This window comes from Macrosteles quadrilineatus, unplaced genomic scaffold (assembly GCF_028750875.1).
Source record: "Macrosteles quadrilineatus isolate MER2022 unplaced genomic scaffold, UCM_ALF_1.0 Scaffold_9__3_contigs__length_116548681, whole genome shotgun sequence".
NCBI classification, from domain to species: domain Eukaryota; kingdom Metazoa; phylum Arthropoda; class Insecta; order Hemiptera; family Cicadellidae; genus Macrosteles; species Macrosteles quadrilineatus.
This window is the reverse complement of record NW_026542602.1, coordinates 88,888,508-88,903,065: the sequence shown is the minus strand read 5'-3', so window position 1 is coordinate 88,903,065 and position 14,558 is coordinate 88,888,508. Positions and strand designations below refer to the sequence as shown.

The 14,558-nt window shown below is 37.6% G+C and overlaps 1 protein-coding gene across 1 annotated transcript in view; it reads left to right on the top strand.

Moving 5' to 3' along the window:
* The window catches only part of LOC129003619 (uncharacterized), a 44,654-nt gene that overhangs the window by 1,288 nt on the left and 28,808 nt on the right, over positions 1 to 14,558 (top strand). Inside the window, exons 2-4 of the mRNA XM_054431916.1 lie at positions 6,669 to 6,829; positions 7,287 to 7,520; positions 11,502 to 11,706. Coding sequence (XP_054287891.1) covers positions 6,669 to 6,829; positions 7,287 to 7,520; positions 11,502 to 11,706 — 600 coding nt within the window. The remainder of the gene's footprint in view (positions 1 to 6,668; positions 6,830 to 7,286; positions 7,521 to 11,501; positions 11,707 to 14,558) is intronic.

Genomic DNA, 14,558 nt, shown 5'->3' with positions numbered 1-14,558 from the left:
CAACACTAGTGTGGTAAAGTTACGGACCAATGAGGTTCAAGGATTGAGATAGAAGAATAAAATTGTAATGCTTTAATCACCAACTTATTACCTGATAACGACAAATTCAATTGTTGATTTGCCAACTTCCGCTAGAAACACACGCATTCTTTTCTTTACCTAAACATTGAACTACAATTTGCTAACCAACAGTTGCAGAACGTTTTTTTTATTGTCAGATAGTTCTAGGGAAATACACATAGAAGTAAGGGATTAAAGAAGATATAATAATCTTTAACCCCTTAATATTAAAGAAACGTTACGAGAAAATATGATGTGTACATTACGTTTTAATAATTATACTTAACCAATAATAATAAAAATTATTTTTTATTTTATTTAAATATTCAAGTTAAACAAAATTGTTCAATACATTCAGTATTGCATTGCAGAATTGCTAAACTACTTGCAATATTTGTATACTTGTACCTAAAGCAGTATTTAAAATAACAATAATGGGCTAGCAGTGCATTGCCTGACAAACGTAATTAAATAAACGATCGTAGGTAAAGTAGTTTAAGCAACGCACGTAATTATCCTTTACGACACTCGTAGAAGTGTTTTATACTCGTGTCGTAAAGACTATCTTTACACGATAGTTAATTGTGTAAATACTATTTTGTCAAACTGCAGCAAATCAGCCGTTTTGATTACGTGCGTTGCGGGTCCAAAGTACCGTAGCTTCTTTACTCCCTAGGGCCTCTAGGGGTTATATTCAGTTGTAAACTTCGATTAAACAATCGCGTGTAAAAATTATGTATAGATTAATTCAATCGGTTTTAGCTTATTGTTGTATTCTTGTTCGATATTATTATGTAAATTAAAACTATCGTAATATATGCAATAGCCGCTGCTTTTGATTAACTGCTTTTTCCTACAGTTAACTAACAATGTGCATGTTCTCTCACTGATTTGAGAAAGCAAAGTGGCCAATTCGCTCATCAGTAAGACAATGTTAACATTGTCTCACTCTAATTACTTTGTCTCACTCCAGATTTGCAACGTGAAGGCACAAAATAGTGAGCGCGTAACATGCAGGCAACGTCGTATGCGCGCGAAATACGTTGGCAGCCCTAGCTGTAAAATCAGCTGGTCAGCTGTTGTACTGTTGTATTTGTCACTTCATATTAAATGTCATATTAAAAGTTCACTTCTGTGTAAAAATAGGTTATGTTTCTTCACCAATTTATTTGTTTTATGGTAACTGTAGGAAAAGTATAATGTGCAACTCGAGTGCAAAGTACAATTGCCTCACTCGAGAAACCATTCCTCACTCGCCTACGGCTCGTGAGTAAGGATTTCTCTCGAGTGAGTCAATTGCTCACTTTTCTCACTAGTTGCACAAATAACTATTAATCAATGCCAAACAGCTGTTTTAGCGAATTTCCCTATAGGGAAGTAGCTATTACCGTAGGTGGCACGGTAAGACCTAGACCCGGGGGGACCGATTTACTTTTTCATTTTGATGTCCCCAGAGGCCAAAAACACCATTCGTTATAATTTTTATATATGTATATATATAATATATATATATATATATATATATATATATATATATATATATATATATATACGTCCGTGAATGCGATAACTTGAGTAATTTTTGTCCGATTTTGATGAAATTTGGTTTAAAGGTGTAAAGCGGGATAAACTTGAATGAGTTCGCGAACCAGCATGATCGGACCATGGGAACGGGGCTTTACGGGAGGTTTTATGGGGTAAAAATTGGTTTTTCTCACTTTTGACCCTCAAAACACAACATTTCCCAATTTCTCTTTAGACCTTTTTAAACAGCTTAAAAAAACAATTAATTTAGTATATAAAAGTATTTTTGTTCGGTTAATAGTAACGGACAAAATTTAAAAAAATTTTAAATTTAAAATTCCCATGTTATTTTTATGGAGAATATTGTAAAATGTTGTAGTTTGCTTGCTTATGGATATATTTTGTATTTTGATCAAATTTATTTATTTTGTACTAAGCTATCAATATTTTACAAAAAAACACACTTTATTAGTTTCCTTGTAGCAGCAAACCTAGGTACTCGTTAAACCTAATGTTATTAAAATATATTTAATTGAAAATCAATTAAGACAATTGGAAATTCGCTTAGTCGGCAGGTTTGCTGCGGCGGGGGTATTTTTTCATTAGCAAAATTGAAAACAAGTTGGAAGTCGTTTTCTGAGTTATCTTTACATGAAAAGTATTTAAGTTTCCTAACTTGCATTTCCTATTTTGTTTAAATAATGATGCAATATGAAGAAAAATATAGTTCATCGCTTATTTTCCGACCTCAGCTTTGCCTCAGTCGTGAAATTTGAGTTCGGGTCGAAAAGAGTCACTTTACGTCCTAGTGATGAAATATTCTTTTATACTATACTTTCACATCCTAGTGTGCTAGGCTTTGGCACGGAAGCATTTTCACATTACCTCAGACAAGGCCTAGAGGCTGTTATCGTTGATATATATTTGAGGATTGCATCTTAGTATAAATTAAATAGAGTTAAAACCAGTCACACATTTTTTAGTCCCCTTGTTAAGAAACAGCAGTGATGATATATCTGATAAGTTTCTAGGATGAACTCTTAGGCATGAATAAATAAAATCATCCAATCACTCAGTTTAAACTAAAATCACAATTTTATGAACTAATGGTAAAATATTATAATTTAACGATTCAAATTTAAAACCAAGTATTTACATAAGTGATGACTAGATCACAAGTAATTTTGAGGACGTGAGGAAGGCTGATCATTACTTAAATCGCCTAAAGGTCCATCTAGTTAAAAATTAGGTATCACAGAGGAAAACGGTTTTTGTATTAGAAAAACCCCTCCCATTAATTGATTCGGTAACTTCTACTTCGATATGATAAATGTAGCCAAAGTGAGACACAATAAGGACATTTCAATACACTTGATGAGATCGATCCTATGTCCTGGGGATCAGGACAAGGTTAGCCGGCGACCTGCTTCTCACTATTTGTCAAGTGTGTGACAGAACAATGACCTAGGACTTGACTTTTCACGTTCTCTAGTATGGATAAAACATTCCCAGAAGATGTAAAATAAATACTAAGAAAAAGGACGGGTATTAGAACAGACAACGGTATGGGTTACAAACATGGGTTACAAGACGAGTGGCGTCACTGGTCTTAAATGAAACAAAGCTAATTATTAAAATAAAAATATCAAATTACAGACAAGATTTACAACAATACTACCTATTAACGATATTTTTCGTCATGTTGAAGCGATAACAGCCGTTTTTAGTACATGCTTCGCGGGTCAAATGTAGCTCGTTTACTCTTTAGGGAGTAAAAATCCTTTTTAGTTCCTAGGGAGTAAATGTCAGCTGTCATAAACTCAGTTACTAACTTCGATTGTAAGCAATCGCATGTTTTGGAATTATGTATCGATTGATTTCACCAGTGTAGCTTATTGTTGCATTCTTGTCCATCCAGTAGTTTGACACATCGATAGTAATGTATGTATAATGTACACTAACACAATCGTTATAGACGAAATTATTCAATCATTTACTAAACAGCTGCTTATATGAATTAGGAAAATTAAAATCAAGTTAAAAGTTGTTTTGAGAGGTTATCTTATCTTTACATGAAATGTAGCCTATGTTAGTTTTTAGCGAATTTCCCATATAGGGAATAAGCTATTACCGTAGGTCTCATGGTAAGACCTAGACCCGGGACCGATTTACTTTTTCGTTTTGAGGTCCCCAGAGGCCAAAAACACCATCCGTTCAAATTCATATATATCTTACTAATATTATAAATCTGAAAGTTTGTGAGTTTGTGTGTGTGTTTGTGTGTGTGTGTGTGTGTTGCTCAATCACGCATAAACTACTGGACGGATTGGGCTGAAATTTGGCATGATGATAGCTCACATTCCCGATTAACATTAAAGCATATTATTATCCCAAAAATCCTTTCGGGCTCCGCCCCAGTGGCTCTGTAGTTCCCCATGTTAACCTTATGGTTTTTCATATTTAAAAGGAATTAATGAATCTTAACAGCTGTTTCAATTAAACAAGTTGGTTCTGTTCTATGATGTTCAATAGCATAAAAGTTACAAGGATTACCAACAGGGTGCAGCACTATTATTTATTTTTTTATCTATGACAACAGCTAATTTCCAACCAAAAGGTGAGTGAGCGTAGCGAACGAACTTCAACCTGGAGGCGAGTTAGCGTAGCGAACGAGCTAACCTGAAGGCAAGTGAGCGCAGCGAACGAGCTCCAACCTAAAGGTGAGTGAGCGTAGCGAACGAACTTCAACCAGGACGTGAATGAGCCATGCGAATACTTATGAAGTTAAATGGGGCAAAGCCCGCGGGTACAGCTAGTATATATATATATACTATATATTATATATGTGTCCGTTAGCGCGATAACTTGAGCAAATATGATTCGATTTTGATGAAATTTGGTACAAACGTGTAAACTTACGTTTATTCGAACGAGTTCGCGAACCAGCATAATCGGACCATGGGAACAGGGGTTTATGGGGGGTTTTATGGGGTAAAAATGGGGTTTTCCCATTTTTAACCCTAAAAATAAAAATTTTTGCAATTTCTTTCTCAACCATTTTGTAGAGCTTAAAAAAAGAAATAATTTAGTATATTGAAGCGCTGTTTAATGCCTAACGGTCACGGAGAAAATTAAAAAAAGTGTAATTTAAAATTCCCATGTTATTTTTATGGAGAAAATGAAAACTGTTGTAGTTTACTTGTTTATGGATGTATGTTGATAAAATTTGGCAAATTTATTTACTTCATTCTATAGTATTGACATATGGTCAAAAAACACTTTTTACCTTCCCCGTAGCAGCAAACCTAAGCACTGGTAAAATCTCTTGTTATTTAAATTGGGAATAAATATGTCTTATTTATGGAAAATATTTTAGTAAAAATGAAATCAGACAAGTTGAAATTCGCTTAGTCTGCAGGTTTGCTGCGGTGGGGGTATTTTATTAGTTTGTTAAGTAATTGATTGATGATTATTCACTTCACCCAATGTTGCATGACGAAAAATATAGTTCATCACACGGGCAAAAAGTGTCTTTTCAACCCTCGCTCATTATCCGACCTTGGCATCGCCTCCGTCGTAAAACTTGAGCTCGGGTCGAAAAGAGTCACGTTACGCCCTAGGGATGAAATATACTATTAATTTTATGTTTATCTAAGCCAAGGGCTCTAAACTGTAATCCCATTACTGTACTACCTAACGTCGACCTTTTGTTGGATTGCATCATTAATTTTTAAAAGGTTTGCGGCCTCTTTTAACCTGTATTTTGCTCATTCACATAGGTCAAGCCTGTGCATGAAGTGTTTGGCAAAGCGAGGAGTAAGTTGTTAGGCTGAAAGCGTTCAAATGTAATGATAAAATGTGGTGGCAGGTATCAGGATCCAAACCAACGACATCGCTGTCTTGAATCCAAAATCTGTCGCGCTACCGACGGAGCCATCACCTCATAGCCCAATGACAAATGCCATTTGGTTCCAGTTACGATCTCGCTTGGGTTCAAACCAGTGACCTTCAGATTCGTAGGCGAACACTATAAACCTTTGGCTATGATGAAAGTTATTTGTTTACATTTCAGTGACACCATTTGATTATATTTTTGATTCCTATGTTTTTGTTTGTTTTCATGTGGTAGGAAGTAATACGTACTCTGGAGATTTTGTAGCGCGGGGGTTCAGTCGTGGAGCTCTAGGATCAAATCCTAAAACTTGCGAAATACGTCTGCACCAGGGCCTCTAGCTGCTATATCCCCGGCCCTGGTCTGTACTGTGGTTCTTGATTCGTGACCTAGTAGTTTTACAATTTTCGTCTTCCTGTCTGGAAAATAAAAAGATGGAAAATAATATATCCCATCTTTTTACTCGTAAATGTACCTATACCTAAAGATTATATACCGGTACTCTATAGTCTGTGCTATGACAATCCTGGTAGTTGGAAACTTTTGTTCTATGACATAATGACAATACCAATAATTGAGAGGAGATGAAACTACTAACACATTAACTAAACCTAAGGAGTTCGAAAGATACCTTCTGGAGAAATGGAATCAGACACATTTGCAAATATTTAACGATATTTAATTTTTTAGTCATCGCATAGGAAAATATGAAGGTAGGACCGTGATAACTATAATGACAAAAACAGAAACTACCTGTAACAAATTAACATCACGTGGTATTTTAAACAAGACTTTCGATATAAGATCCCTGCTACTAGTCAGAGTATAACATTTTTAGAGATCGAACAAATAATAAATGAGTCAATGAATGGCCTGCTGTCATGACAAACCCATCCTTAAACTGTCATTACACAACACAACGAGCCTTTAATTCTTGCTACAAATTATTAATCAATAGGTTTTGACAATATCACATATGTATATAATCGGCCTTGATGCGGATAAAAAGGGTATTGAATATGAAAAAAAGAGAAAGGTGTGATGTTAGAGAACGATTATAGTGATTTCAAGAAATACAGTAGAATCGTGATGCGGGGTAACTCTTATTGTACGATAAGGGTACGATAAGGGGTAACTCTTATTGAGTTTAACAGTGTATCTGGATGTGTGTTAATTGAGGCAATATTTACAGAGGTGGTGCCTCACCCAAGTGTGATTCGTCAGTGGTTGCGAGGAGGGGATGTGGAGAGGCTAGAGGCGGTGGTCGTACAAGGGTTGGGTCACAAACTGCTGGGAGAGTATGCTGCTGACATCAAGGTCAGAGCTTTCCTCAAGACTGTGCCGTCTTATCTTGTGAGTCAAGACGTATTTGGGCTTTCTTGGTGCTTAGAGGGGATTCAAAATTTTCTTTACAGCCTTTCAATAAACAGACAGTAGGCCTAATTCAAATAGTTATTGGAGTTGCGTACGGATCAAATTACGGTCACCCCTGTTCTATGAATGTATTGCCTGTCCTACAAGGTATAAAACCAAGCTGTGTTTTGTTTCATAAGTAAAGAAGGTGTAAGTTTCAATTTTAACTCGAGCTATCAGTTTACGTAATGCAATCACAGTAGGGCAAAATAGTTGATTGTTTACTGTTTATTGAGGAATCTCCACCTGAAGCCACAGTTGCGACGGAAAACCAATGGCGCAAAAGTCCAAGGATGAAGATTTATTTCATGAAATTTCCTTTTAAAAATCACATTCCACAACTGGTATTTCAAAATTTTAGACTTACCACAGTTTATACGTGTTTAATGTGTTTAAGGCAAGGATCGACATGTTGCACGAAGCAGCTGTTAAGGGTCACCTAACGGATCTTCAGACTCTTCTGAAACCCAACAGCGACGGCTCCTTCACCCGCAAGAAGCTGTCTGCCTTGGCACTCAGCAAAGACTCCTCGGGGACTGGGCTGCTGCACAAGGCTGTGTACTACGGTCATCGCGACATGGTCAAGTGGCTGGCCGAGCAGCATCCTGGCTCTGTGCGAGTGAGGGACAGAGTAAGTAGGCCTTCACAGTTATTGAAGAAATTACGTACTAGAGAGGACGCTAGAAGAAGAAATTATGTTATTAGTTTAAATTCTTCGTCTCCTGCAGTCTACTCAAGTGCAGATTTTTGCAGACTTTGCAGATTTTTGGCCCCCAAAGGGGAGGTAACTGCTCGGTGTTGGTATCGGCATTTTCAAGTAGGCCACAGACATGGACGACTGGGCATTGGGTCCCAGTGACATTCCTTTATCCAGGATGGAGGGGTGTTTAGCTCTAGGAGAGATGGAAGTGCATCATATTCTCTAACCTACCTGTGTCTGTGGTTCTTTGGGCTTCGGCCTGCTTGTTGTGTGCGACCAGCATTCAGTGTGGCAAATCCTCGACTTTGGAAGTAGCCTTTCCTGGAGGTGAAAACGGGCAAGTACCCGTAGCTCACGGGGACACTCAAGGGCAACGTAACTTTCCGCAGTGTGAGGGTAACGGTTTGTAGGCACTTATGCAATCCAATCCCTGTCTCTGAGCACGGACGGTATGGTTATCTTGAGTGTGGGGGGTTTTCCCGGAACCTCAATTGAGTCAAGGGTGTCGCCACCTCTGGTGGATAGGTTCATCCGGGTGGGTCCCACTTCTATACCTGCCTCCTTTTGGGAAACCCTGATGGCCTGGCAGTGATGTTGGGTCTGACGGGCAAACGAAGTAGATCGGGTGCTGGGTCCGAGCCCGCCAGGGGTATCTGGGGATCTATCGCTCTGGTTATCTCTGGTTTCCCAGCAATGGGTAAGGCCTCGATTCGGTAGTGGTGTAAATGGGAGGTTGGGGTTCCCCCCGTCAGCGTGCTGACGGTCCCCTTCCTTCTGGCTATGATGGCGGGTTCTGCCTGTCAGGGATTAGATAGGTCCCGAGTGTTGCTTGCACTAAATGCGTCGGGGCGCTCCATTATGGTCCTCTAGGGCTTGTACCTGGTGGAACCCAGGTGGAGTGACGCTTAAACAAGCAGCCGGAATCCCTGGTTAGGATTGAGGGGCAACCCTCTTTCCGAAGGGTCTGCTTCGGCAGCCGGCGAGCCTGATGACCTTAAGTCATCCGCCCATGATGTGCTTAAGGTTGATGCGTAAGCTTCGGCCTACATCATGGGGCCCGGGTATGTCCTCAAGGATAGGTACCGGGTACGCAGTCAGGGGGCTTCGGCTCTCATGACAAAGAAATAATAATAAAATTAATAAATAATAAGTCTACTCAAGTGCGAGTGAGAGACAGGATACTTGACCGCAGTGATAGTGCATGGAACCAGCCTAGAACCAGCCTAGAACCAGCGATACTACGACTTAGCTACCGTGTTCGGGGGACTGGTCAATTTCTGTAAACGTGGTTATTTAACTACATAAGTTGAGGATGCAGCTAGTCTTATATTAACCCAAACATGAGTGTGTGACTAGTAAGATGATTTTTTTTTACAGTTTTACTAGGACTAGCTATATCTCTGATCATAACCATCGGAAACCATTCAAAGACAGTTGGGTGCAGTTTTGTCAAGGGCTATTGATTTTTCTATGGCCAAACCGTAAACCTTCCCGTTTTTAGGTGTGTAACCTAACTCAGCAACTGGTTGAGGTTGAACTTCTTTTCGTCCAACTAATTCTTCTTTGAAATTTACCTTGCTAGTGCCAAAACCTTAAAGGAACCTGCTTGTAGGTTTGTTGAGATAAGGGGCCAGCTGGTTTTATTTATTCTAGAAGTACCCTAATAAAACGTGTTTACCATCAACGCTCCATTAGGCACTATATGTTGTCTTAATAAATCCAAAAGAGGTATGGGGGAATTTGTATAATCTCTAGTTTCAAAGTTGTACCCTGAAACGCCTGGCCACCTATGCGACATATTCGTAACGATTTTCTATGAATCTCTATGAAATGTCAAGACTTATAGTTTTGAATCCAGACTTAATAATTATGTAACAGTTTCGCAGGTTAAACTTTAATAACCGTTCGCAAACCTGTAAAAACATTCCCAAAGACATCAAATTAAAAAAAAACCTTAATTTACATTCCATTCAAGTTTCGTTTAACATCACGGTCCAGTGAGCGTACACTCAGAGATTTTGTACCAAATTTGATAGATAGTTTTAAATGTGCGTAAGAGAGGTGCCTCCGGGTTTTTGTGGCTCAGGCATTGAACTTATGAACTTAGAATGCAGATTTTCCTATGGGAAACACTTCCGGTCCAAAGCCACACAACGTGATACAACGACATTCACATCATGTTGCCACATTGGCAAAATTGTTTTACAGCTCTTGAAACAAAATGCTTTTTTCAAGACACTTTCAAAAGAAATCCCTATCACATATTTTATTTACAGCGTGGGGTGAAAATAGAGAAGTCTGTACATTACATATTTTTGGTCGAGTTTTCGACCACTGGACGACCTCTAGTTTTATTTTGTTTGACAAAAAGTTGAGTAATTTTCTCCCAAAGCTGTAAAAAACATGTGATTAGGTCATCGTTAGATCGACGGCCTGTTCACTGTTTGAGTATCGAATCCCCAACCAATGGCAGCTCTGCACTGAATATTTGATACCGTTGTCTTGGTCTAATGCCGTCAGTTTCACTACAACCCTCTCACAGTAAGTAACTACTCTTTGATCTGCGTCTTTTCAACTTTTTATCGGGTAATCTTTCCTTGACAAAGAGCCGTTGGTGTTTTAGGCTCATCGTTTACCACCGCTGATTGATGTATTCGTAATATTTAAACGATTTAACGAAAACGTGTTACATAATTGCCTATATCTTTGATAAGGTATACAATTTCATAATTTATGTATGAAATTTCCTTAATCTTTGCCCGAATAGGTGGTGTTATTTATAGTGGAATCAACATCTAAGTTTTCCCGTTTTAGTAAACAACAAAAATAACTATAATGACAATATTTTATTGTTGGTAAAATGTGTCTAGTTTTCTCCTTGAAATAAAAGCTACATGCAGTAAGTTATTTCCTTACCGTGGAAAGTTTATCTTTTATTTCCCTGTTGGTAAAAGCAGTCTAGCACAAAATTGGTATAGTGTTCCTGTTTGAAGTAAACGCTATAGTTTCTCAAACGGCAAAAGTTATCTAGTATTTCTCTTTTAGTAAAAGATATAACAGTATCTTCTTTTTGGGCACACGTGTTTCAGTATTCCCCTTCAGTCAGTAATAATCATATTAATTCCATACTCAGTCGTGCTGTGCAAAAAGTCCACTTTCAGTGACGCTGGGTTTATAATGTTTGAGGGATTATTGCGGACATTTGCTATCACGATTAGTAAAAAAAACATGTTTTTACGACTTTTCAGGACCTGCAATCTGATCCCGTTCTCTTATTAGAAAATACCTAAAACATAACAAGATTCGTAAACAAAGCCAGCTCAAACTGAAAAATCGTCAGAATTACCACACAGAAAATCTCATAATACCTAGTCAGAACAAACCATGCAAAGAGCAAAACTTTTTCGTTTTCAAATTTGTTCTAATTTATTGTATGTTTTAGGTTTCATTTTTTTATTTTGTGTATACTACATAGTTTTTTGTGGTTATTATACAATATGTGATTTACCAGCTTTAGATGGGTTTGTTTAAAAATCCATACTATAAATCGGTGTAAAATGCCTGTATTTATGCCATCAAAGCGTTGTGGTATTGCAGCCGGTTCCAACTCACATGAGAGTCATCCTCAAGCCAGTCAAAATGTCTAGTCACTTCATATGAAGGTCGTTAAATGATAATAAATATTAATAAATAAAACAGCACTTTTACACATTTAAATTTGGACATTTATGGCGATAAAAACAAAGATAATACTGTAGCGGTAAGGGACACGCTTTGATCTGGCAAAAGATTTTGCCACCGCAACTCTTTGATCGCATAAATGCAGTATTTTACACCACTTTATAGTATTTAAATGCGACCAGGAGGCTAAAATAAATATAAAAATCCATGTTTTTCCACTCTTGTCTCCAGGAGGGAAGATCGCCGCTCCATTACTGTGGAAGAGCCTCGGACCCAGAGTGGACCTGGAGCATCCTCCGCCAGGCCGGTGCCGACGTTGCTCTCCTAGACGCCCGTGGACGTCCTCCCCAACACTACATGGACCATCCGGAGGAGGCTGAGCTGCCGTCAACACCGTCTGTCGTACCTCCAGGCCGCTTCACTTCCGGGGCGAATGGTGAGTCAAGCATGTTTGACTAACTTTGAAACCCATGGGAGGTAATCGAAAGAAATACCGTACGTAATGTCCAGTAATAGAAAAGGCCTTCTATAGCACAAGGGGGGGGGGGGATTTCTCGTGTATTTTGAACACATCTTTTACATTTGCAGACAATCTTTATTTGAATGAATTGTTTTAAACAGACTGGAGCGTGATAATTTTGTTTCGATTCACTATGTATATGTGGCGCTGTTGGACAGGAAAGAAAGAACGTAGTTTACTGGTAACAACGGGATATTTGTAGTTATCCAATGTTTAGTTGCACTAATGTATTAGAAACGTGTCATAACAGTGCTCAATTTTTTGACTTGGTTTTTTAAAATATTTATTTCCAAAACAATATTTTACTCTGCAGCCTGCTTTTTATGCGATTGCGGTTCCTTTGGGCTTGTTCTTGTAGGGTAAAGAATTTCACATTGGAAAATATTTATTTTAAAATGCATTCAGAACAATAATAAATACAATTTCGCAGAAGATTACCTAAGATAAATTTATACCAGACGTTTTAATTTTACTCTCGACAATTTGTATTTGATTGTTTTTTGAGTGCCGTGAAGAATAATAATTGTTCTTAGCTTTTACTGAAAGCGGCACTTTTTTGACAGTTTGTTGAAGAATCCAACAACTAAACCTGAGGTATTTATATTTCCAGCAAAGGAATGAAGGATTGTTTATTGAGGAGGTCGGCAACCTCATACAATATGTAAATAACACTGCGGAAGACCCAGAAAGTAAAATAGCGATAGCGATGTCAGACAAGGGTGGTTGCGGGGCGGAAGGGGGGAACCGGAAGTTTGCGTGTTAAAAAGAAAATAAACTCGTGACGTCACAAACTGACCACACCGGGAACGCTGTATTATGTATTTATAACCGTTGACTTTGAATAGTGCAAGGTGCAAGCATTATACATCGATGGGTGCAAGTAGACTTCTGCCTATTGCCAAATATATTAAAGCCTGTTTCGACGTGTTCCAAGTGCCCCTGATTATTTCTGTCTTATGTTTGGGAAGGTTTTATATATTTTGCGTTACTTCTTGGTTATCAGAAGACATAAGACAATAGTTTACATACACGCTGTTTTATTCATTTAACATAGACTACAATCTGGTTGGATAACTATAAATACAACAGCAAATATTCATTTACATAAACCGGGCATAAACTTACCTAAAACTTGCCTTCTTAAGCCTTAAAAATATTGACCTCTTGAACTTTGGTAGTTTTGACTCGTTCCACTTAAATTGAGGTAAATACAGCTTATCGGAGGAATCTAGCGTGTTTCATCCACTGATACTCAACGCAGGACATCGACTTGTAAATAATATATGGCTGTTGGCTGTGGATCAAGCCATGATTGTTGAAAATGGTATAAGTGGAAGGTTTTGACCTGTCAATGTCACACTTACACGCACGGCATGACGTCATGCATACGAAGTCACACCACAATTCTACGGTGAAATAAACAATATTTGATAAATCAGTTAACTCTTAACTTAACTTAAGTTACTTTGATTAATGTTATTCGATGGTGAGATAGTGCAATTCGTACACCGAAATGTTATTCCAAGGCAATACAACGCTATTCTAAACACCATATTACTGTACTTAAAACGCTGCTCTAATGTAGGTGGGTGGTAGGAAAATACTTTGTAACGCTGATTTAATGGTGGTGTTTTAATGTTTTTTGCACAGAATTTTGTAACACCTTGGTTTATTGATAAATACAACTACTTTGCGGATAACATTTCGTACTACCTACTACCGTATGGAATTAAGTGTTCAAAATGCTCAATCAGACTCCATCAGTACGAAATATTTTTTTTCAATCTTACTCAGTGTTACGGTAGAACAATATCTCGCAACGTTGCTTTAAACTCTGTTATACTAATCAATACTTACTCTATGTTGATTGCAGCATTCCGTAATGTTGTTTGGCTGCCATGCTACACTGCTTATGTCGCAATCGTCAAACATTACGTTAACAGGTTTAAACACTACGATAAATGTGTCATTCTAGTGAAATTAATTTTCCGTAACACCAAAACCCTTGTTATGTTTTATTTTTCTAGTAATGGTGGTTTTTAGGTACCGGTATGTTGTTTGTTATCTTGTTATGGTCATAACATTGCTTAAAACATATAGTGTAATTCAAAATAGTGTTGGTTTACCTGTGGACCATGAAAAAATAAATAAACAACAGTTAATTTACATACTTTCTTTATTTGCTTGACGTTATTGAAAATCCAGTTATCAACAACAGATTATTATTATAAACACAATCATACTGGATGAACGGCTGGGGTAACTATGGGATATTATCGGGAAAATGACAAAAAATGCAATACATTTCGAACCATGTTATAATAATGACTGTTACAGTATTGGGGGTTGTGCCGATGCGATGATGATCGAATCAACGTTAAATAATTACATCTATAGGCCCTACATATAATTAAATGGCTGTGGATACTTCGAAAGTAATTAGAAACATCTATATTGCAGTCAATCTAAGTCAGTGTTGTTCACTAATCGATTCCAGTCAATTACGATTATAGCCAATCGCGTGAGAGCACTATCGATTCGTTTGAATAAATAATTGTTGATGGTTAAACAGAGAAATTATCCGGATTTACTGAAACTACAGATAACCTCGTGGGTGTTTAATGATTCACTGATCTGCCAAACGATACATATTTTAAAGCCAATAAGCATTTAGCATTAACTTCGAAGAGTGAAGTGAGTTTTATGAAGTATCTGAGTCAGATTTTGAATTTCAATTCATAGAAAATAAAAATTAATTCACAAAAAAG